General features: G+C 34.7%; 2 protein-coding genes across 5 annotated transcripts in view; one reads left to right on the plus strand and one right to left on the minus strand.

Moving 5' to 3' along the window:
• The window catches only part of kkv (hyaluronan synthase-like protein kkv), a 116,020-nt gene extending 105,717 nt beyond the window's left edge, over positions 1-10,303 (plus strand). The window contains exons 14-25 of one of the 3 annotated variants that reach the window (XM_089630904.1): positions 392-618; positions 1,913-2,080; positions 2,384-2,689; positions 3,399-3,646; positions 3,945-4,101; positions 4,576-4,728; positions 5,367-5,543; positions 5,697-5,873; positions 7,459-7,626; positions 8,102-8,345; positions 8,911-9,053; positions 9,754-10,303. In XM_089630904.1, coding sequence (XP_089487030.1) covers positions 392-618; positions 1,913-2,080; positions 2,384-2,689; positions 3,399-3,646; positions 3,945-4,101; positions 4,576-4,728; positions 5,367-5,543; positions 5,697-5,873; positions 7,459-7,626; positions 8,102-8,345; positions 8,911-9,053; positions 9,754-9,951 — 2,366 coding nt within the window. In that variant the 3' untranslated portion in view covers positions 9,952-10,303. The remainder of the gene's footprint in view (positions 1-391; positions 619-1,912; positions 2,081-2,383; positions 2,690-3,398; positions 3,647-3,944; positions 4,102-4,575; positions 4,729-5,366; positions 5,544-5,696; positions 5,874-7,458; positions 7,627-8,101; positions 8,346-8,910; positions 9,054-9,753) is intronic. The other 2 variants (XM_089630902.1, XM_089630903.1) reach the window with 2 other exon arrangements.
• A 265-nt stretch (positions 10,304-10,568) lies between these two features.
• LOC149424623 (chitin synthase chs-2-like) overlaps positions 10,569-22,169 on the minus strand; it is a 44,923-nt gene continuing 33,322 nt past the window's right edge. For both annotated transcript variants that reach the window (XM_089630906.1, XM_089630905.1), the window contains exons 14-24: positions 21,663-21,889; positions 20,802-20,969; positions 20,031-20,336; positions 19,220-19,452; positions 18,799-18,955; positions 17,693-17,845; positions 14,513-14,689; positions 13,746-13,913; positions 13,378-13,600; positions 11,656-11,789; positions 10,569-11,144 (exon numbers count right to left, since the gene is read on the minus strand). In XM_089630906.1, coding sequence (XP_089487032.1) covers positions 10,968-11,144; positions 11,656-11,789; positions 13,378-13,600; positions 13,746-13,913; positions 14,513-14,689; positions 17,693-17,845; positions 18,799-18,955; positions 19,220-19,452; positions 20,031-20,336; positions 20,802-20,969; positions 21,663-21,889 — 2,123 coding nt within the window. In that variant the 3' untranslated portion in view covers positions 10,569-10,967. The remainder of the gene's footprint in view (positions 11,145-11,655; positions 11,790-13,377; positions 13,601-13,745; positions 13,914-14,512; positions 14,690-17,692; positions 17,846-18,798; positions 18,956-19,219; positions 19,453-20,030; positions 20,337-20,801; positions 20,970-21,662; positions 21,890-22,169) is intronic.

The following is a 22,169-nucleotide window of genomic DNA, read 5'->3' on the forward strand; positions in this document are numbered from 1 at the left end:
CATTGTCTGACAAAAGTACCATGAACCATATGTCATGGCCACTATTTTCCAGAGCAATTCGCAATTTTACACACCGTATACTACAGTCGATTTAATTGTCGTAAGGGGAAAAATTCTGGCGACTTTTGTCGTGCTTTCAAAGGATTAAATCACAATTTAAACGCATTCCACCGTAAATTTACCTAACAAAAGTTGCACTGCTTGTCATGTCTATATAGTTAGAAGGGGTGTTAAGAGACAACCAGTGATTCCTGACATTATTTCAAGTAAAAATGTAGATTACATTTTGGTCTTCGTTGACATTTTTTGTTGTTTTTTTCTCAATTTTTATATTTCAAATACAACAAACAAAAACCTGTGTATATTTCACCGTAATATTTTGTCTCTGCAGGAGAAGATCGTTGGTTATGCACCCTCATCCTACAGCGAGGATACCGAGTAGAGTACTCTGCTGCGTCAGACGCTTACACCCACGCTCCCGAAGGCTTCAACGAGTTCTACAACCAGAGACGTAGGTGGGTGCCATCCACCATGGCCAACATCTTCGATCTGCTCGTCGACTACAAAAAGACTGTGAAAATCAACGACAACATTTCTATGCCTTACATTTCATACTTGGTGAGTGAAATTATTGTATATTATATCTCAGTTTAGCAGGATTAAAAACCAAAACCTTTTTTTTTATTTCCAAAACAGAAACAGTTATTTAATTTTTATTTATCTTTTTGTTGGAAAAGGCAAACATCCAAAATCTGTTTTTCGTGATACCTATGTATTTTTAACAAAAAAATACTTGTTAACAAAATAAAATACATAAAATTATCCACGGCCATCTTGATACCGCATTATGTCTTAGCAATATTGAAATAAATCTCCCCAATTCCCATTGTTTAAGACACTATAGCATTTTTCACCTGAATATTTTCCAAAATAATATCGCCTATTTTACCCTCTGACCCAAATGTGTCGACTATATAATAAAATTGAGTGTGCTGATGTAGATATTTTTGTCGATAATTTAAATGGATTCAGAAAAAAAAATCTGCTTCTGTTAAATAATATGTTGCACTGATTATATTATGTATTACTTGCGTCTCTTACTTTTCTGTAATATTTGTATTTCATATATATTTTTAATTTAGAATTTTTATTTTTCTTTACATTTTAATCTTTATTTAGGTATATGAAAATTAATGTGTCCTATAGCTAAGTAGATTTTGGGAATTGTTGAACCTAATTGTATGTTAACTGAGTTTTTATAACCGGATTTTTCTCACTTAAGTGAGATTGTCTGTAAAAACTCAGTATAAATAAATAAACATCGGGAATGCCTCAAGGCTCTCATTGGGGTCCACTTCTCTTTATTTCGTGTCTATGATTATTTCCAGATTATTTTAATGATGGTTTCGGAATGTAACAAATAATATAAATAATTACTTATCGAAATTATCTGAAAGGCGAAAAATATTTGATCTCCTTTTATTATATAAAATTGTTCATTCAAGGTTAGACTGCCCTGACACTATAAACTTGCATCTTTACATATACCTCCAAAATATACTAGACGGAATATTTTATTCTACAACAATAACTTCGCTACGAATTCTGTGTTAGAAAGAATACATAGGTTGGGCAATGAACTTAGTGATGTCGCTGACATATTTAATTTAAACCTCAAAACATTTAAGGCCAAATTAGTCCACCACTTTTTAAATGTAAATAATGTATGAGAAATCATTATATTTTATTTCGATTTTCTATTGTTTGTTTTATACTGTTTTTAAAAATGAAATTTGTAATTTTTATGTACTTAAAAGCCCAATAGGGCGTCAATAAATAAATATAATGTAGTTTGTACTCCAGGTTGATGGAAGTTTTGGCATGACTGTAACGAATATGTTGTATTTTCTAGGTGATGTTGATGGGAGGTACCGTACTTGGCCCTGGAACCATCTTCCTTATGTTGGTGGGAGCTTTTGTCGCAGCTTTCAAAATCGACAACTGGACTTCCTTCCAATACAACATCATTCCTATTCTGTTCTTCATGTTAATCTGTTTCACTTGTAAAGCCAATATTCAGGTGAGATCTAATTTCAATAAAATTGACGTAGTTAATTAGGCTTGTTCTTTATTGATGACACATCCATCACACTATCACATCACATTTCTAAACGTATCGGAACCCGCCACCACCTACGACAGCATAACGAGAAGTTAGAGTGTAAGTATTGATTTTTAAAACCGACTAAAGACCCGCATTGCACAAAAAAAATCTTTTTCATCGATTTAATTGTAGAAAGCAATGAAATCATCCTATTGCTCAATAATATTACTGTATTTTTATTATTATTTATACTAATTGTGGTTTTTTTCTTCTTTCCAGCTATTATTCGCTCAGATACTATCGACTGGCTACGCCATGATCATGATGGCTGTGATTGTGGGTACCGCCCTTCAGCTGGGCGAGGACGGTATAGGTTCCCCTTCCGCTATTTTCCTCATAGCTCTGACTGGTTCCTTCCTCATCGCAGCCTGCCTCCATCCGCAGGAGTTCTGGTGTATCGTCCCCGGTATCATCTACCTGCTCTCCATACCTTCTATGTATCTGCTCTTGATCTTGTACTCCATCATCAACTTGAACGTGGTATCGTGGGGAACCAGGGAAGTGGTCGCTAAAAAAACAAAAAAGGTATGTCTTTGACTTTCTTCTCCTTTTTAGTGTTGATAGACTGTGACTATTTGAAATGGGAGTAAGACTAATGAATAGTGAATAATGAGCGAGTCATTGCACCGAGCATCTGACTTCCACATAAATAGGTTTTGACGTACATGATTCTTCCTCAAATAATTATTTTTGTGATTTATTGTGATTCTCATCCATCGGAAACTGCAGTCTCCTTCAGGTCATAAAAGGATCTCCCAACGGCCTCCATCGCTGGTCTTAATCTTTGACTGAGTTAGAAGGTAGTAAGTTCGATTCCTGTACAGCCCAAATAATTCAAAGTGAAATATAATGAATGTTAAAAATTGGACCCACAGCAATAAAAATGTAAATGTTCATTTGTTCAAAATCTTAAATCTCCGAAAGTTCTTCACAGATTTTTTGAAATTTTTACACAACGTTGCATTCGAACACGCATGTGTTTTTATATACCTATATTATATAGATGTCACCTGTGACAGGTATAAACAGGTTTTATTAAAAAAAAACAGCGCAATCCGTTGGACAAACATGCTTTCTTTTAAAAACAGCGCCATTTGTTGGGCGTAAAAGCAACATTCACTATTGTTTCTATATCTGCTTAGACAGACTGAGCCGCAGTTATGTGTGGTAGAGTACAGCTAGTAATTAATAAACGTTGATGTTAACACTGAAATATGTGTATCTTTCTTTTCAGGAAATAGAGAACGAAAAGAAAGAAGCGGAGGAAGCCCAGAAGAAGGCGCAGAAGAACAAGTCCCTGCTTGGGTTTTTCAACCCGGGAGGAAATAACGGAGAGGAGAAGGGCTCAATGGAGTTCTCCTTCGCTGGTCTCTTCAAGTGCATGTTCTGCACACATCCCGAGGGGGGCGAAGAAAAGGCTCACCTCATTCACATCTCCGAGTCCTTGAGCCAGATCAACAAGAAGTTGGAGGCTGTTGAAAAGTAAACTGTCCCTGCAAAATACACTAAAATTCTCTTACTCTTCAAGAAACCGGAAAAAAACTTCTTAAGTGGGAAATCTTCTTAGTGGGATAGATTTGTTGTAATTATTACCCAATCAATCTTTCTCGTTAAAGACGCAAGTAACAGAAAGATAATCCATGTGCTTTTAGTAAGAGGATTTGATTGTGCATATCTTAAAATAAGATGCAGAAAATCCGTTCGGCTTCAAAAGAAAAAAAACTGTTGGTTACATGAAGTCTACGAAATCAGATAACTGAATATTTATTTATCATTTTAGGACCATCGATCCAAACGGACAAATGTCATCCAACAGGAGGAGGTCAGCGGCAGGCGGGCACGGCTCTCACCACCACGGGCTGGGATCAGTCAATGAAGATCCAGAAAACGGCTTGAATGACGGATCTGACAGTGAGACCCTTTCCACTGTGCCAAAGGTAAAATTATTTTCAACACGAAATAGAACTTGTCAAATTTAAAAATAATATATTATGTAAATTCTTTCCAATTCCGCAAGTGGACACTAGGGCCCGCCGCAAGCGAGCATGCTGGGCAGGCGGCACGTTCAAGAGACGGCAAATACAGCGATCTCGTTATGTTTAAACTCGTTACAGTCGGTTTTTTATGCTGGCGTTCAGGTGTCTAGCGGCAGGCCTGCGGACACTACTTTCTATTGATTTTTTTGAATAGAAGCTATTGATTTACCATACTATTTAATAAATATCATTCCTCAAAATATTACTGTGGAAATGTATGAACTGTTTACTGCGGTTTAAAGCCAATGAATCCACCTAGATTTCGCAGCTTATCCCATATTTTTGTATTGTTTTTTTTTCAATAAATATCATGGTTTTCCTGAGAATAAAGTGAAAATTATTGATGATTGGATATTTTATTTGAATGGATTGTAGGAGGAAAGAGATGATCTGTCAAATCCATACTGGATCGATGACCCAGAACTCGGAAAAGGAGAAGTAGACTTCCTTTCTGATGCAGAATTACAGTTCTGGACTGATTTGCTTGCTCGCTATTTATACCCTATTGATGATAACAAGGAAGAACAGGTACCTATAAACATTACTTTGTTACACAATACAAATATGTTTGAAAATTACACAAACTTTAAAAAAATACTTTTTTTTAAATTCTCATAAAATTGAGAGATCAATTGTTTTAGAAACTATACAGGGTGTCCGGAGGAAAAGTGCGCTAACTTCAGAGGGTACACGATGATACAATTAAAAAAGAAAAATAACCTTTTTCAAAATTTCAAGGTTTTGAGGTAGGTTTTAGGTTAAGATGAATTGTTTGTTCCGGAAAATAAATATTCTTCAATGGAAAAATATTTTTGTATGTGAAAATAAACAATGGAATTTCAAAACAGTCATTAATCTTTTTTACTCCTACCATCATGTAGAATCACCTCCCGAAGTTAGCGCACTTTACCCCCGGACACCCAGTATAATTACATTATTTAAGAAATTACACAAAAATTAATTTTTTTTACTTACTTTTCTTCTGTTTAATCAATTTTTTTTCAGGAACTGGATTTTGTTGTATTTTTTTATATTCCCCAAAGTTTTTTTACAGGGATGCAATATGTATGTGCAAACGTGAGCTCTGTCAAATAACAATAATTTATTTTATGTATTAACCCAAATATGACCTCCTTACTGAAAGAAAGTATTGAAAATGATTTTAGGCACGTATTGCCACAGATCTGAAAGAGTTGCGCGACCAATCTGTGTTCCTTTTCTTTATGCTGAACGCCTTGTTTGTGCTAATTGTGTTCCTACTCCAACTGAACAAGGACCTCCTCCACATCAAGTGGCCCCTGGGGGTGAAGACCAATATTACCTATGACGAGAGCTCCCAAGAGGTAATACGAGAACCTGCCCAAAGAGTCACTATTCAAAAAGGACAGGATCTCAGAGTCACTAGAGTTAATAAGTCACCATTCCTCGTCATTCTTGAATCTTGACCTCAGTTTGCTTTTGATATTGATTGTTTTGTGTTTTGTGCCGTCTTGCAGGCTCGCATCGCCGAGGATTTGAAGGAACTGCGGAACAAATCAGTATTTGCCTTCGTCATGTTCAATGCGTTATTTATTTTGATCGTATTTTTGCTACAACTGAATAAAGACCAACTCCACGTGGAGTGGCCACTGGGAGTTAAGACAAATATCACGTACATCGAGGAGACAGGAGAGGTACAGCTGCTAGCAGCTGGCTATACTATTGACTGTTCTACCACCTTCCTCTAACGTTCTTAACTCTAATGAGTCTATCCAGACATGACCCACAACCAACATGCATCCTTCTGGCACAGTTGCATGGATATGCAAGTGTTCTTAACAACTGGGATTGGTTCTTGTTACATATATGTGCATCTTGACTAATGGGACAGGGTTACAGTTATACTGCTCCCCTCCATCATCTCACAACTCATCCCATCTCTTTTCAACCAAACAATCAGCCCTCTTCCTCACAATCAACACATCCATCCCTCCCTTCAACCAAACACCTCTACCCCTCCCAGGCATTTCATCCTATTTCTCCCTTCACCCAAACACCCCCTCCCTCTCCAAGTCAGAACTCATTATTCCCTTCAATTAGCCTCGTCACTCCCTTCAGCCAAATCCCATATCTCCTAATAATCAACCAATATACCCCCTATTCATTATACGTTTTAATTGCATCATCATAAGCATGAAACCCCAGAATGAATTCCGAGTGGAGATGAATGAGAAAATACACGTTATGATTGACTTTGATTGCGTTGCTCGAATGCAGTGAACGAATGAAAATATGGAAATCGTTAAAAATCATTACATTTTATATCAGAATATCACCAAATCCACTGATTCCATCTCTCAATAACATTCATGAATCATTAAAGATTACAACTGCCAATTCTAAGAATATTATATTTATTTATAATTCAATGAATAAAAATAACAAGTTCTTACTTACGCAGAATCCTCCCAAACTGACGCTCGCTTTTACAAAAATAACTACTGAAAAACCAATATTATTACTTGACTGACCTGACTAAGCAAGGTGTAACCGGCCTACATCTTGTTAACAAACGAGATACCAATGTCTCACATCTTGTTAACAAAGTGTTTCTATTATACGACTTGTTAACAAATGATGTGTCACTATCTTACAACTTGTTAACAAATTAGGTGTCACTATCCTACAACTTGTTAACAAAATTAGTTAATAAATAAATCCGATGCATTAACGGATTTATCAGCCTTGCGTTCTTCGAATATTGTTGCTTCTGAATCTTTTTTATCATAATAATATTATATATATATGTGTCATCATAATATACATCAAAATATTATGCATAACTTCAAAATATATTATATTTTATACTCAATACTTACCTGTGGTCTATTAGGTTTCTGAATGTGTGTCAATTTGTAATTAAAACCCCTTCAAAATTTCTTTTTAAATAATCAAATCCTTGGTGTTTTGTTAATATTAAGTGTTACATAAATATACATATTTGTAATTACATTTTATTCAATATTTATGATATTTGCATACAAAAAACCTCCACTTTCTTTTTGAGGTGTTGGATTTTCCCATTATATTGAAAGTGGAGACATGTTTATATATGTAATATTATCACGTCGTATGAAGTACCTAATGTGTATTTGTATTATTCACACAGCACAAATTATTCTACTAATTTTTCATCTTTTGAAATACCTATACAAATATTGAAATACTTAAAAACTCATCCATCCGACTTTTACTAATAAATCTGTTTGTCAATTTTAGGTGCATATTTCTAAAGAATATTTACAACTGGAACCTATTGGGTTGGTGTTAGTGATGTTCTTTGCACTCATTTTGATCATACAATTTACCGCTATGTTGTTCCATCGCTTTGGAACACTATCCCATATCCTGGCCTCTACAGAACTCAACTGGTATTGCTCTAAGAAGGTAAGAGAGATTCAAGTGAAAGCCATTTATAATTTTATCTCCACATAAGGCAAAATAAAATAATCCACTTTAATTGCTTTACAGGCATAATTAGTAAGTAAAATTACCAAAACGAATTAGTTTTTTAGTACAGGAAACTTCCAAGTACTTGTGTATCTTATTTTGTTTCCACTAAAATGATAATTCCACAAATAAATTCTGACCTCACTTTATATCCAATGGATTATTTTCAAATTTCACTGTTTTTTTATACAAATTCAAAAACATATTACTTGTGATGTATTAGAATCGTGATGTCAATAAAATACTACTGTTTTGTGTATTCCTGGAGTGTCATTTAATGGGCTATCCAAGATTTCGAGAGATAGAACATTACTGTAACTTCCAACTAATCTCCCAACAAAAGCTTGCCTGTTCTGCTGTAGTTAAAGAAAGCAGTCATAAATTAGTAACTCATTGGAAATTCTTATTACAGACTGAAGACTTATCTGAAAATGCTCTGCTCGACAAGAATGCAATTGCCATAGTGAAGGATCTGCAGAAACTGAATGGTTTGGATGATGACTACGAGAACGATTCTGGCTCTGGCCCCGACCGAGTGGGCAGAAGAAGGACGGTACATAATCTGGAGAAGGCCCGACAGAAGAAGAGGAATATCGGAACATTGGACGTGGCATTCAAGAAGAGATTCTTTAACATGAACGCCAATGATGGACCAGGTAAATGCTTATTTTGCTACCAATATATAGGGATAGTGAACGTATTATTATAACACAACTTTACCACGTCTGTTCATTGGAGAATCCAAACAAAAGAGCCCATAAATGGACCAAACCCCAAACAAACTAGACAAGTACATACTTGATGTAATAAGTAGATAGAATTTTAAAGAGCTATCCAGTGGGACTATTGAGAGGAGTAGGACTATACTTTCACCTCAGGAGACACGTGTAGCTTTTGGGAGTGGAAAAAACTACATAACAGCTGTAGGAAATGTGAAAAGGATGAAGAAACACCTATGGTGCCAATGTGCCGCTTTAATGGAAAGCAAGTCTTCCGGGAAGTCACGTGGAACCAGGAGACATGGCCCAACACCCAATGACAACTCTAGTGAACTTTATTGAAGGATCTGGGTTACTGTCAAGGAGATAAGGTGAAGTAGGGAGGAAATAAAATGGGAAAATGTATTTCTTTAAAGGACATATAAAGAGAATATTATATGCACATACTACCAAATGAAGCTTTTCAAATTAGATCCGATAATAATTGTTCATTACTTTTTAGGAACTCCTGTTCTCAATCGCAAGATCTCCATGAGACGCGAAACCATCAAGGCACTGGAGACGAGAAGAAACTCCATCATGGCGGAGAAGAGAAAATCACAAATGCAAACTCTTGGTGCTAACAATGAGTATGGATTATCAGGGGTAAATTTTATTTCCTACTAAACGCATATTATACTTCTAAAATATATACGAAAATCTCTTTGACATTAAACACCTAAGCAAGGATAATAATATGTAATGCTGCTAGCCCCTGTGGGCGGCACTTCGTTGGACTTCGCCCAGTTTAAGTGATATTAACAACAGTTACATTTAATAGGAAGATATTAGGTCATTCACAGAGAGAAGGTGAGTATACATACATTGTTGAAACACGGAACAGGAAGGAGTTAATGAATAGTAACATGTTCAATTTAAGCATAATAAGAGTGACAGTTGTATATGTTATGGATTCTTTCCAATGAAACACTATTATTCACTACATGTGTACAACTGATATTAACTGTTACTGTATCTAATAGAATCTGCTCTCATAGGAGACTTGTAGTGCTTAAATATGTGTTACAACCGTCAATGTCTTTAAGGTAAATCAATATCATATAGTTTGTCACAACAATTAAAGATAACAAATACGAATGAAATAATAGATTATTACATATTGATTAATTGTACCCGTGTTTATGAATAAGAGGAGCTGAATTGTGCGATGAGATTAGCAGTAGGTTTAATTAAAAGATGTTAATTTCAATCCAACTTCTATGATAGGTAATTCTTTACCAACAAATACCGTTTTTAATTTATTTATAGATGATAAATATTAAAAATGTTTAATTCCTGTTTCCAGGTAAACAATAACATTGGTGGAGTCCCGGTTCGCAGCATGAGAACATCAAATGCCGGGATCTCCGTGAAGGACGTATTCACCGACCCAAACGGGGGCCAGGTGAACCGGGGGTACGACGCAGCGCTAGACGATGAGGACACCAATTCCCTAAGGCTACAGAGCAGACCACAAGTTACTTTCCAAGGAAGATATAAGTGATGACTATTCTATGTAAACTAAGTTAAAAAGTAAAACATTGTTTTAGTCGAATTAGTCAATCGATTGACTTTGTACTAAAAAGACATTAAATTATTTTAGGCAAAACTATTTAGATCTTCGATTTTTTCTGCAAAATCATCCTTTTTTTAAACTTATTTATAATATTTTTTATTCTATTCTTTTCTATACCTATTGTATTCTCATCTGTATGGATTTTAATGTTCCATTATTGTAATAATAAAAACATTGTACTGAATTATAAACACACTGCCAATTTATTGAAATACATATAAAAATTGTGATATTTTTTCGTCATAATTAAATAATGTGTTCTTGTATTCTAATTGACTTGTATTGTTACTGTCGAAATCTAAATATCGATGATGTAATTATATAATATTAGGTAAAAATTAAGCTAAATAAATTATGAAACATAATTTAAACAATTTTATTTTGTACCTTACCCTAATATTTTTTTTATTAATTTAGGTATACCGTAACTACATTTAAATTTTTGTGAAGCAAACATAGCAATAACTGTTATCATAAAAAAATGTTAACAACTTCGATAAAAAATGTTTTCAAAATCCATATTTTGCATTTTAAGCAGTGTGATTTGAAATATGTAGTCAACAAAAATTCTAAAATAATTTTTCAATAATCACCTTCGATGTTTTCAAAATATTTATGCAAAATATTATACATACCTCAATAAAATAGGACAAAAGGTTTTAAAGTAATGATTTTTATATCAAAATTTATAAAATTACATTTTTCATGTACCTAAAAAACCTCCGTTTTTAATTGATTATGTAACAAAACACATTAAAATTAAAGGAAATCAGCTCAGTAACAAAATAGTTAATATATTATTAAATATATTTGTTTTCCATGTTATTATTTTTGATTAATTAAGATTAAAATTATATTTTGGTGATTAGATATAAAATGATAAATTAGATAAAAATCAAATACAATTTTTGTCTGTTTACGAATATAAAAACAGATGTATTTCCTCATAACCGGAAGGCGACACTTGGCCTTGGCCTCGGCCTGAAGGTGGTGGTGTCCTCGTCATCGAAGGTATCGGGCTCGAAGCTCAGGTTGGTTTGTCCTCCGTCATTGCTGGGCGGGATGATGGAATTCCTCATGCTATTTCTCATGCTCCTCGCTGGTATTCCCGAGTTGTTATTCTGAAAATATTTCAACATATATGTATACATAATAATATTTAGTTATTTATGTGCAGAGTTTCTCAGAAATCTTCACAGGTTCAAATATTGTGAAAGAATGTAATTCCTATTTTGCCAGATGGTATTTAATGCTATAAAACCCATATGTCATTGTTGTTACACCAAGCTGTTTGAAACTTTATTGCCTTAATAAACATAGACTTGGCTGTTGAGGCACAGTTTCCCAGTCTTAATTAACATGAGCTTGGCGGGAAATTGGGCTAGCGGAATGCCTCAGGCTTACTTATCGGAAAAATGCATTCCTTTAAACACCAATTCATGACATTTTAGAATCTAAAAGTTGATAGCTGATCGGCCATAAAAATGTTGAAGGAACCAAACTGCAACATCTAGTACTATGTTTGGAGAATGCACTTTCGGAGATTCAGGACCTACATATTGCTTGGAATGAAGTTGCACATGATCTTAGAGTAAGAAAAGTAATAAATAAAATAATAATAATAAAGCTTACATTAGCCAATCTGTCTGCATTGACCGTTAACCTTCGTGATTTCCTCCTTTCTTCCTGGATCACAGTGTCCCTTCTCTCCTGCAGAGCTCTGATAGTATCTCGCCTCATTGATATGCGGTGGCCAAGCTCCCCTCCTGCAAGGACATCAAACATTTGAAACACGCCGTAAAATGTAATATGTGGTGTTTTTGAAAGGTGTTGAAATACGCTTTCAAATTAAATTCTTTGAAATAAATACATAATTTTAAAAATATTAAAATTTTGAATACAAACATTAAAAGGTTTTAAAAATGGCTTACATTATTGCTTTTTCGTATAAAATTACTGATAATTAAAAAAAAACTCAATTTATTAGACAAATATATTATGAACATTTTGTTGTTGTGTCATATAAAAATAACACCTCACTTTGTTGTCGTGTCATATAAAAATAAAAAAATTCACAAATTTTCATACATTTTTCTCAAATTGTGAAAATAGAAAGTTTCATAGAGGTGTACATTTTAATTGTTCTGTGGCAACTTCTAGATTTGTATATAAAGCTTGGAGTTTTATCTGTCTAACGCCATTTATATAATATTTCTCACCACGTCAGTAAGAGAAACACAATTACTATGAGATCATGTGAGCTGTTCTCAAAAGAGAAGAAATTAACTACGATACATTTTGTACGGAAACAGGTGCTTTAGGACACTTGTCACACGCATCGCAAACCTACGCTAACATTGCAACGCCGATCTGGACTGTTTAGATCGGCATAGGATGTGTAAAGTTGGAGGGGGTGACGTCGTGCTTCCAGCGAGCTGATTTGACATCTGTGAGTGGTATTATCTATGCATTTAAGGTTTTGTTTGTTTTGACAGTTAATTGAATTGCAGTTGGTTTGATATGCATTTATTTTAGATCAGACACAAATAAAAACTTGCATTCCGCCATAAATGAAGTAAAGCTCTTAAGCAGCTCACTATGAGTAGCAGCAGGATGGAGGAGCAGGTGCAGGAGACACAACAACAATGTGAAGAATTGCTTTGATAATTAACTTCATATTGTTGATATTAAATATTCTAAATAAAAAAATTCCAATATTATTCCCATTGTACTCATATAATGAATGGCAATTGTACCGTAGGAAAACTGCCAGTCTTTCTCTCGTACCAATTGACTTCCGAAGACATGTATTTTCTTTTCTTATGTCACATTCAATAATGCTGTGAAGCTCGTCAAATGTCACTTTGCTCTACGGAAGTGCATGAAGAATCGTTAGTCATCAGATTCTAGTTCCTTTACTAAAGAAAGGAAGTCTCCAAACATTTGTCTTTGTTTATTTATTTTGTGAATCCAAAGTGTTATTCTCACTTTTTTATTTTCCTTTGAATGAAAAAATTCATTTAAATAAATAATCTTAGTAAGTCGTCCTCAAAGTTACGAATTGCGAAACACATAAACATAACCTAAAAAATTCAACATTAAATCAAATGACGTAAGAATTAGAGACCACTTGTCATGTGGTCACACGCGCTTCGTGCATAGGGCCGGTGTGCACGTTGACCTGGAAAAGTAGTATTGCGTGTATGGGCAAAGTGTGTCTCTACCTTGATAGCTGTTTGTTCGCCAAACTGAACAAATCTGCCAGATGGGTTAGTGAGTTTAAGGTCTTTTTTACCGTGAAGGTTAAAGCTAATAATTAGGCAAAGGATTTAAAATGATAACTAGGCTACTCACCAACAGATTTCCTGGGATCCATTAAGTTCTTTTTGAAAGCTGCGTCCAGCGTCCCAACCTGCTTTGCTCTCTTCTTTGCGTCGGTCATGTTTCTGATGGTCTTTCTTCTGCCGGGCCCGCCCTCTTCTTTATCATCGTCATTCTCATCAGATAGTTTTTGCCATCTTTTGACGAGGGTGAGTGCATTTTGATTTACCAATGCGTCGGGAGACAAATCAGAAGCCTGCAATCAAAATACATAGTTGATGAAATCAATTTAATGACATCTTTCAATTGATTCAGAAAAACGAAATAAAACTAACTAAATTAATTAAAATTACATACACACAAAGCATTAAAAGTAAAGTATATTCATCAAAATTTCTTACCTTTCTGGAACAATACCAGTTGAGTTCTGTAGATGCCAGAATATGGGAGAGTGTCCCAAAGCGATGAATCAACATAGCAGTAAATTGGACAGCCAAAATGAGGGCAAAGAATATAACGAACACCAATCCAATAGGTTCCAGCTCTAGGTATCGTATTGAGAGGAAAACCTAAAATAATAACAAATCAAATCATTAACAAAATAACAACTAAAAGAAAGTCTATTTGTTGTAAAATAAAGTCTACACTTAAGGCACTTAAAAACAAGGAAATTAAAATGTTTTCATGTCTGTATTATTATTAGAGTTTTAAATTAAAGTATGTATCAAAATATGTAGGTATTAAAAAAATAATAAAAAGATTTAATTTTCCAATTGTTCAATAGCTTTTATGACAGTACTTATCACAAAGAATGGAACTTTGTAATGTTGTAATAGAGCTAATAGCGCTAACTTTTAATCTCTTTCACTCGAAAATCGCAAGTGGATTAAAGATTCATTAAAGGATTATAATAGCTAGTAGGCGAGTGGTCTAAAGAATAGAGTTCCCATCCAGGGTGTCACGGGTTAAATCTCCTGATAGGTAAGTCCTCCATCACTGCACAAGTTATTATTATGAGGAATTCAAATATTGTAAGGTTATACTTAGCCCTGGAATCCTTGCCTTTCTTATTTAATTCTCATCAAAAGGACATAAAATGGCATTATATTATAATCCAATGTTCTCTTACAGTTTCCATTCAAAAAGATAGATTTAATTTTATAATTACCTCTTGGGGGCCTTCATCGTAGGTGATGTTAGTTTTGGTACCAAATGGCCACTCAATGTGAAGTACATCCTTGTTGAGCTGCAGCAGGAACACAATGAGGACGAAGAGTGCGTTGAGCATGAAGAAACCAAACACGGAGCGATCACGAAGCTCCAACAATTCTTGAGAAATACGTTTCTGAAAACAAGCTTAAATTAACATCGGTATAACTTAATTAATGAGATATTTGAGAAGAGTGGGAGGAGTCACATAATGGGATAGTGTGAGAAGATCTATGAGCCGACTAGTGCTTAGCATCGAACCTCTGCTAAAATCGCAGATGAGTTGACTTGAACATGTACTTCAGAAGACCGACTTCAGCATAAAATACTGACAGCAATTCCAGGAGTATGAGTCGGGGAAAGCAACTCTAGAGACTATACGAGAGGTTGAGCCCGCAAAGAACGGAAGCCATCGAAGTAACCCAAGACAAAGACATCTGGAACGCTAGCACGGTCGATCGATAAAACCCTATACTATCAATATGTTGACAGGGCTGTAGGCTGTACGTGCAAGCACAGTCAACAATTGATAGCAAAAGCTGCCTAATTTAGCGCGGCGTCTTTGTTGTCAGAGAAACTTTGGTTAACTGTCAATGTACACAACTTTTTGATTAATGTGGTTCGTTAGCAAAATAACTGGCTAATTTGAACGGAGGCAGACTCCAGAAGTTCATATAACTGAAATACGTATCCTCTTATACGCTATCAATTGAATCCATTTGAGCTTGGAAAAACAGAATTTAGACAGTTGTGCAGAACATCACAAGCTATGGCTTAAGACCTCATTGACCAATTAACTACCTTTTCAGTGTCAAAAAGTATGTGTTCACTGCCAATGTATTTAGGTGTATCAAAGTTAGTGTATTTAATATTATTATTATATTATCTTAATAGAAAATAAGGAAATCGACGATAATCTTTAATACAATTGCGTCAGACGTTTAACTTTTTTTTTTAACATTAACCCCACACAGGAGAGGCTCTGAGCAAAATAATTTCCCTCAGGGCCTATGTCATCTTTGGGGATGCCGTGTGCAGGGTCTGAAGGAGAGGAATTTATTTAATTGGAGAAATATATTATCAGAAACAGTAAAAATGCAGAAACGAAACATTAGACAGTTCTACTGCAAAAAAACAAATTTCCGCCTCCGTCGGGACCGTCGAAATGTACAACAAATTAATACTATTCAAAAATACTGAATCCTTTACTAGACCACATATCCATCAAACTAGATTAAATAAAATTGAAATAAAAAAAAAAAACATTATAAGTTATAAAACCATATTCGGATAAAGAAACTAAATTTATTTTGCAAGAAAACTCCACAACACCCTTCCCATAGATATAAAACGAATAAAAAAGTTTGATGCGTACAACAAAAACTACAAAAAACGACATAGAAGACAAATAAAATATAATTAAATAAATTTAGTTTGCCTCCGCACAGGGCATCCTAGTAAAGAGGCTAAGAAATGCTATTACTGTACTTAAATTCACCATAATATTTTGTATGTACAATGTTTTATAGTAGTAAAAATAAATAACACTTTAACCTTTAACTATGGACGTAAAAAAAAAATCACACTCCCATGGACGTCGGGTCACACAGACCCCTTCATAAAATTCTTCTAATTTTCAAACCTGGACCAATCTGACTTTAGCAAGGAGTTTATATGTATAAAGTATTTATAAATAAAAGATTGAATAATAAAAATAATCAACTTTTATTCATATTTTAATAATTATCTCCAAATTTAACTAACCTAGTCAGTTTTCAGTCTTAATTGACTTGAGATCATATTAAGGCTCCTTAATTATAGTAGGTATTACAAAAATCAAAACCAATAATTTTTCCTAGCTAATAAAAGAAACAGTAACAAAAAGTCATAAAAAAAACTTCTGAAAGAAATAAAATAAAAATTCTCACAAGGATCAAACTTATGTAAAATTACTGGCACTCAGAACATAGAGGCTTGGAACACTGAAGACAAACTGGCTTCTTGCAGTTAATACAGGCATGGGTTGTCTGTCTAGAGAGCTTTGATGGGCAAAATCTACATCTTTTACGATTTTAAGGACCAACTTCTTCAGCCTGTATTGCCGCTGGGGGCACATCTGCACCTAATATTCGAGTAATTGTCGACCTCAATTCTCTAGGCAACTTTGTGCAAAAAACTCGTCTTTGAGCATGTGGCAGGACTAGAGACCGCGCTAAAGTTTTCAAAAAATCACCTATTTCTATTTTCTTTTCCTGTTCCCGATTGAACAAGACGTAAGCATTTACTCCACTTAAATCTAGAACAAATTAAAAAAGTTTGTAATACTAAAATGTAAGAAAATTATAGTAGACGGGTCACATAGGCCCGAGTATATTTGTATGGAAATTATAGTCAACGGGTCTCCCAGGCCCTGATCAGACTTTAAATGATTATTACTCACGTAATAAGTGCCGGATGACGCGACCTTCTCCCTCCTTGGTCATAACACAACTAAAACTGAAGCTACTGAGACGCGCGGGGATGGCACGCACGGGGAAGGTGTTTATTCCGAGAAATTGAAGAAGGGGTTGGGCCTCTGAGACCCGACCTCCATAGTTAAAGGTTAAAAAGTATTCCATCCCCTATTTGGTGTAAAGAAGGAAGAGTATGTGAGAAAAGAATTAAGAATGTTAATGAGCAAGAAGTGCATGACAAAATTGTATGGTAGTCCATCCTACCTATCCGTACAGAGAGTCATGATTGATAGTAAATTATACCTAGAGACACCCATTCATAACATTAACTCTATTTTCGCGAATTAAAGAGATAAATGGTGTTTTTAGCGATAATAAAAAAGATTTTTTAGTCGCTATAATCTTGTATTCACAGATCGTAGAACGAACAAGACACACTGTTCTGTAGAAACATGTGCCATGTTGAGTTTCAATCAATAATACAATAAACATGTTTCAAGTGATTTTGCTAATTTAATTGTTTTTCCCCTCTTGCCGACTGCCATTTCTTGATGTTATCCTATTTAGCTATAAACGCTGTGAACATGCGAAATTAAAGCTATTTTTTCAATAATTAATGCTACATTTATTAAAAATTAAATCTATGAATGGGTGTCTCTAATTATACCTAAAATAACTAGAAATACCTTTTCGTCTTCATCTTCATCAATGGGGTACAAATAAAGTGCCAGCAGATCAGTCCAGAAATGAATTTCATTCTCGGGCAGGAAGTCCACTTCTCCTTTGCCAAGGTCGGGGTCATCAATCCAGTAAGGATTAGACAGGTCGTCTCTCTCTTCCTACAAATCAATAATCGATACATCAAGTGTACAAATTCAATTTAAAAAATATTTATATTTACAAAGCAATCATTAAATATTATATATTTTATAATTACTGATATACTTAGATATCAGTAATTATAAAATATATAATCATGATATCTTTTATTGTTGAATTTTCTTAAATAACAAAAAATATTTGTAGAGCAACTAGATAATTAACTACTAGTAGTTCTGTGAACCATGAACTTCTATAAATTGATAACTTCGGGCTTTTTGTGTGAAACAATTTTTTTCTAAAAAACCATAGATATGCCAATATATAGAAAGCAAAATTCTCATTTGGAGCCTACTTATTATACTATACACAAATGAAAAACTTTGAAAGTTTATTCCATAGATTTTCAGAGTTTTTCATTGGTGGATATAGTTAGGCAAACATATGACGTCACAATATTTCGGTTCAAATTTTCGATCGGAGTTATACCCCCCTGCTGTGAACAGAAGTCTTCGCATCCAAGAATTTTTCCTCTGAAATCATAACACTTGCAAGTACCTACTTGATTATAAACCATATAATATGTAATGTAACATTTTTTTTATTTCAAATGATGAATTATACAATTTGTCCAAAGAAAAACCACCATCTCAATGATAATTATTTTTTCAGACTCTTCAGGCAAGTAGGTACCATAATATAGTCAAAGTTAGCCATCTAGTCAAAGTTAGCCATCTAGTCAAAGTTAGCCATCTAATCAAAGTTAGCCATCTAGTCAAAGTTAGCCATCTAGTCAAAGTTAGCCATCTAGTCAAAGTTAGCCATCTAGTCAAAGTTAGCCATCTAGTCAAAGTTAGCCACCTAGTCAAAGTTAGCCACCTAGTCAAAGTTAGCCATCCAGTAACCGTAAGGCTTGATTGAATAATGAGGTGTATGCAGCAGATATTTGAAAACCTGGCCGTGAGTTTCTTACCTTTGGCATGACAGAAGGCGATGTACTGACTGATTCATCATCCCCTTGGTCATTTTCATTGTCTTCATTGAGGGGTCCCAGAGCACTGTTGAAGACCGCCGCTCCGCCGATGGTTGACCGCCGCCTGGTTGACACTGGGGTCGGGGCATCAATTGCTCTAAAACATTCATAATCATGCTTTATTTTACGTTTTTAATGTTCAGAAATAAATTATTTTATTAAGTACTTTAAGGTAATGAATGACGTATGAATCCATCCCTCCCACTGCGATGCAAGGAGATGGGTTTAGAGGTCGAGAGAGTCGAGCAAGAGACTTTATTATTTTTATTCACTTTTCTTCAAAGTTCTGTTTTGTCAATGTTCTAGTTTTTCAATGTTCTGTTTTTAATGGAACCAAGTTGAATGTATTAGTGGAACTAACTTTTCCAAGTGCTCCAGTTTCTTGTTGACCTGGCTGATGGAGTCGGAGATCAGGGCAAGTCGGGCCTTTTCCTCACCGCCCTCAGGGTGGGTGCAGAACATGCACTTGAACAGGCCTGCGAAAGAGAACTCAAAGGATCCCCGGGTGTCGTCGCTAGCGCCTCCTTGGAAGAAACCAAAGTTGGTCTTCCCCTTTTTGGCCTCAGTCGCCTTCTTTGCCTCTGCTGCCAATTCCTGAAGACAAATTATCCACAAAAATAAACAATTATACAAAAAAAAACGTAAAGTAATACAGTAAAGTAAACAATTAATATAGAAAAAATAAACAATTAATACAGATAAACAAATGATTATTACAGAAAAAATAAATGATTAACGCAGTTCAATAAACAATTGACACAGGAAAACATAAATACACAAAATTAAGCACCATTATCGTGATTATTTTTTGGGTTATTATGTTGTGTTGCACTTCCTTCTTCTTTAGTTAATGTTTCATAATTTGGGCAGATGTACCAGAATAATCCAAAAATTACGATATAACCCGATAATACTTTTGGTTGTGAAAATCTCAAATCATATCAGAATAATTACCGTTTTAATTCTGTAGCAGTATCTATTTGGCTGTACATATATGTATATATATATGTACTCGTACGGAATTTTATTAAAAAATTTCATAAAAGAACCATATATCTAAAATATACAAAAAACAAAGCACAATCTCTGGGACAAAAGTGAAACTCTTACTGTTAATTTAACCCAGTTAAATATGAACATAGATTTAAAGATACAATTATGGTTGATTTTACCTCTGGATTCTTTTTTTCAGGCCCTACTCTGGTGCCCCAGGTGACGTCATTCATGTTGAAGAGAGAGAAAATGATCAGCAGGAGGTACATGCTTGGGATGGTTATATAGTAAACTATAATTGCCGGCAAACAATATAACTCCTGCGGATGCATTAAGGCCGCTATAAACATTTCCGCTATGATGACAAACAGGAAGAGACTGGAGGGTGCAAGCCAGCCGTCTGCCATAATCTGAAGTCCCAAGCCAACTAACACAGCCATCATCACTAGTCCATAGCCGGTCGATATCAAGCCAGCAAAGAAAAGCTGTAAACAAAACAACAAAACCTATTACTTTTGGGAAAGAAGAAACTTGGAAATGCATTGGTCATTAATTTTATACAAATCCCCATACCGTCAAGACCAACCCGACATAACCTATATTCCCCTTATATGTGCCCAGTATAACACACAATATGTATTATAATATCGACAGTCTTAACAATAACCTTAGCAAGTAGAAGGCTGGGGGTTCAATTCCAGTCGGCGGCATTTATTTTATCTCTGGATATTTTTTCAAATTGTAAGGGTGTTGCAGGCTAATAATTACTGCTTATAATAATTTGTTATCCTTAGTTACTTAATAATTAGCTTTTATCGAGAAGGCCAGTTCGCTCCGGGGAATTAGCACTGTGAAGAAGACTATATCTATGTATAATCTTTGGATTACTAAGTCAATGTGATTAATGAAGTTGAATTGAACCGGGTGCTCAAGAAACTGCGAGAACTCACCTGGACACTGGTTTTGCAAGTATAGCAAATGATCATAAAGATGAGAATGGGAATGATGTTGTACAAGAAAGAGGTCCAGTTGTCTATTTTGAAGGCCGCGACGAAAGCCCCCACCAACATAAGGAAGATGGTGCCAGGTCCCAGGATGGTACCACCCATCAACATGATCTGAAAAGCAACAGGAAAAATTAAAGATTTAATAAATAATTTGGAATACTAACACTCTATCCCTATTACTTATAATCGCGTTGTAAATATAATGCGAGATATCATGACGTGTTTATGGTTACAAAGGCAGCCAGGTTTAAGGCCAGCTTTACCATACCAACATTGAACTGGCGCATAAGAATCTAATAAGTAAGTTGGTATATGTATAAATCCTCTTGCACTGTGAAGAAATTAATTGTATTTACCAGACGCATCTGACAATTTCTATGATTTATAAAATCCTTTTTTAATATTTTTTGTGAAAAATAAAAGGTTAAACATCATTACATACCCACATATGAAATTTTTTTTTAAATATACATATTACTTTTACCTTTTCACCGCATTCAAAATAACAAAGTATGCGGCACACTTTTTCACAAATATTAATCATATGCTGAGTTATGTTTGTGCTAAGTAAAGTAAAGGTGCTGTAAGTCTCCCATTTCTTGATAGATTTATGTAAACTCCTCTAAGTCTCCCATTTCTTGATAAATTTATGATTTGCTATCTTAAAAATTAATTTCTCCTAAAGAATGTTGAAACACAAAAATATATCTTACTGAATAATAGATCTAATTTTTGATCATATCAACCAAAAGAACAGTGAAGCTTTGCTTACTAAATAACAGTGAGTACATAATATTCCCTTACCAAATATATAATGTAGGGCATTGAAATGTTGTCGTTGATTTTAACAACTCTTTTGAAGTCGAATAGCAAGTCGAAGATGTTGGCCATGGTGGACGGCACCCACCTACGTCTCTGGACGTAGAAGTCGTTAAAGCCTTCGGGAGCATGGGTGTAGGCGTCTGACGCAGCAGAGTACTCTACTCGGTAACCTCGCTGCAGGATGAGGGTGCACAACCAACGATCTTCTCCTGAAAATCCAACAAGAAAATTATGTGAAAAATTTAATCATCTATTTATAATAAAATGAGATATTTCGGAGAAAAAGATTACTTGGGTTAGTAAAAAGAAAAACTGGAAATATTAATTCATTTTTCGTGATGCAAAAATGTATAAAGTCAGTGGGACTATGGCATCCCCAGTTGAGCAATGTTGTGAGGGTGAAGGAGTAGTGAAAGGAAGAAGATGAGGAAGAGGAAGGTTGGAAAATACTCCTGGCTATTTATATCTGGCCACAAATCCTAAAGTAAT

Source organism: Hesperophylax consimilis, chromosome 4 (genome assembly GCF_061612785.1).
Source record: "Hesperophylax consimilis isolate HC1 chromosome 4, BYU_Hcon_1.0, whole genome shotgun sequence".
Taxonomy (NCBI): domain Eukaryota; kingdom Metazoa; phylum Arthropoda; class Insecta; order Trichoptera; family Limnephilidae; genus Hesperophylax; species Hesperophylax consimilis.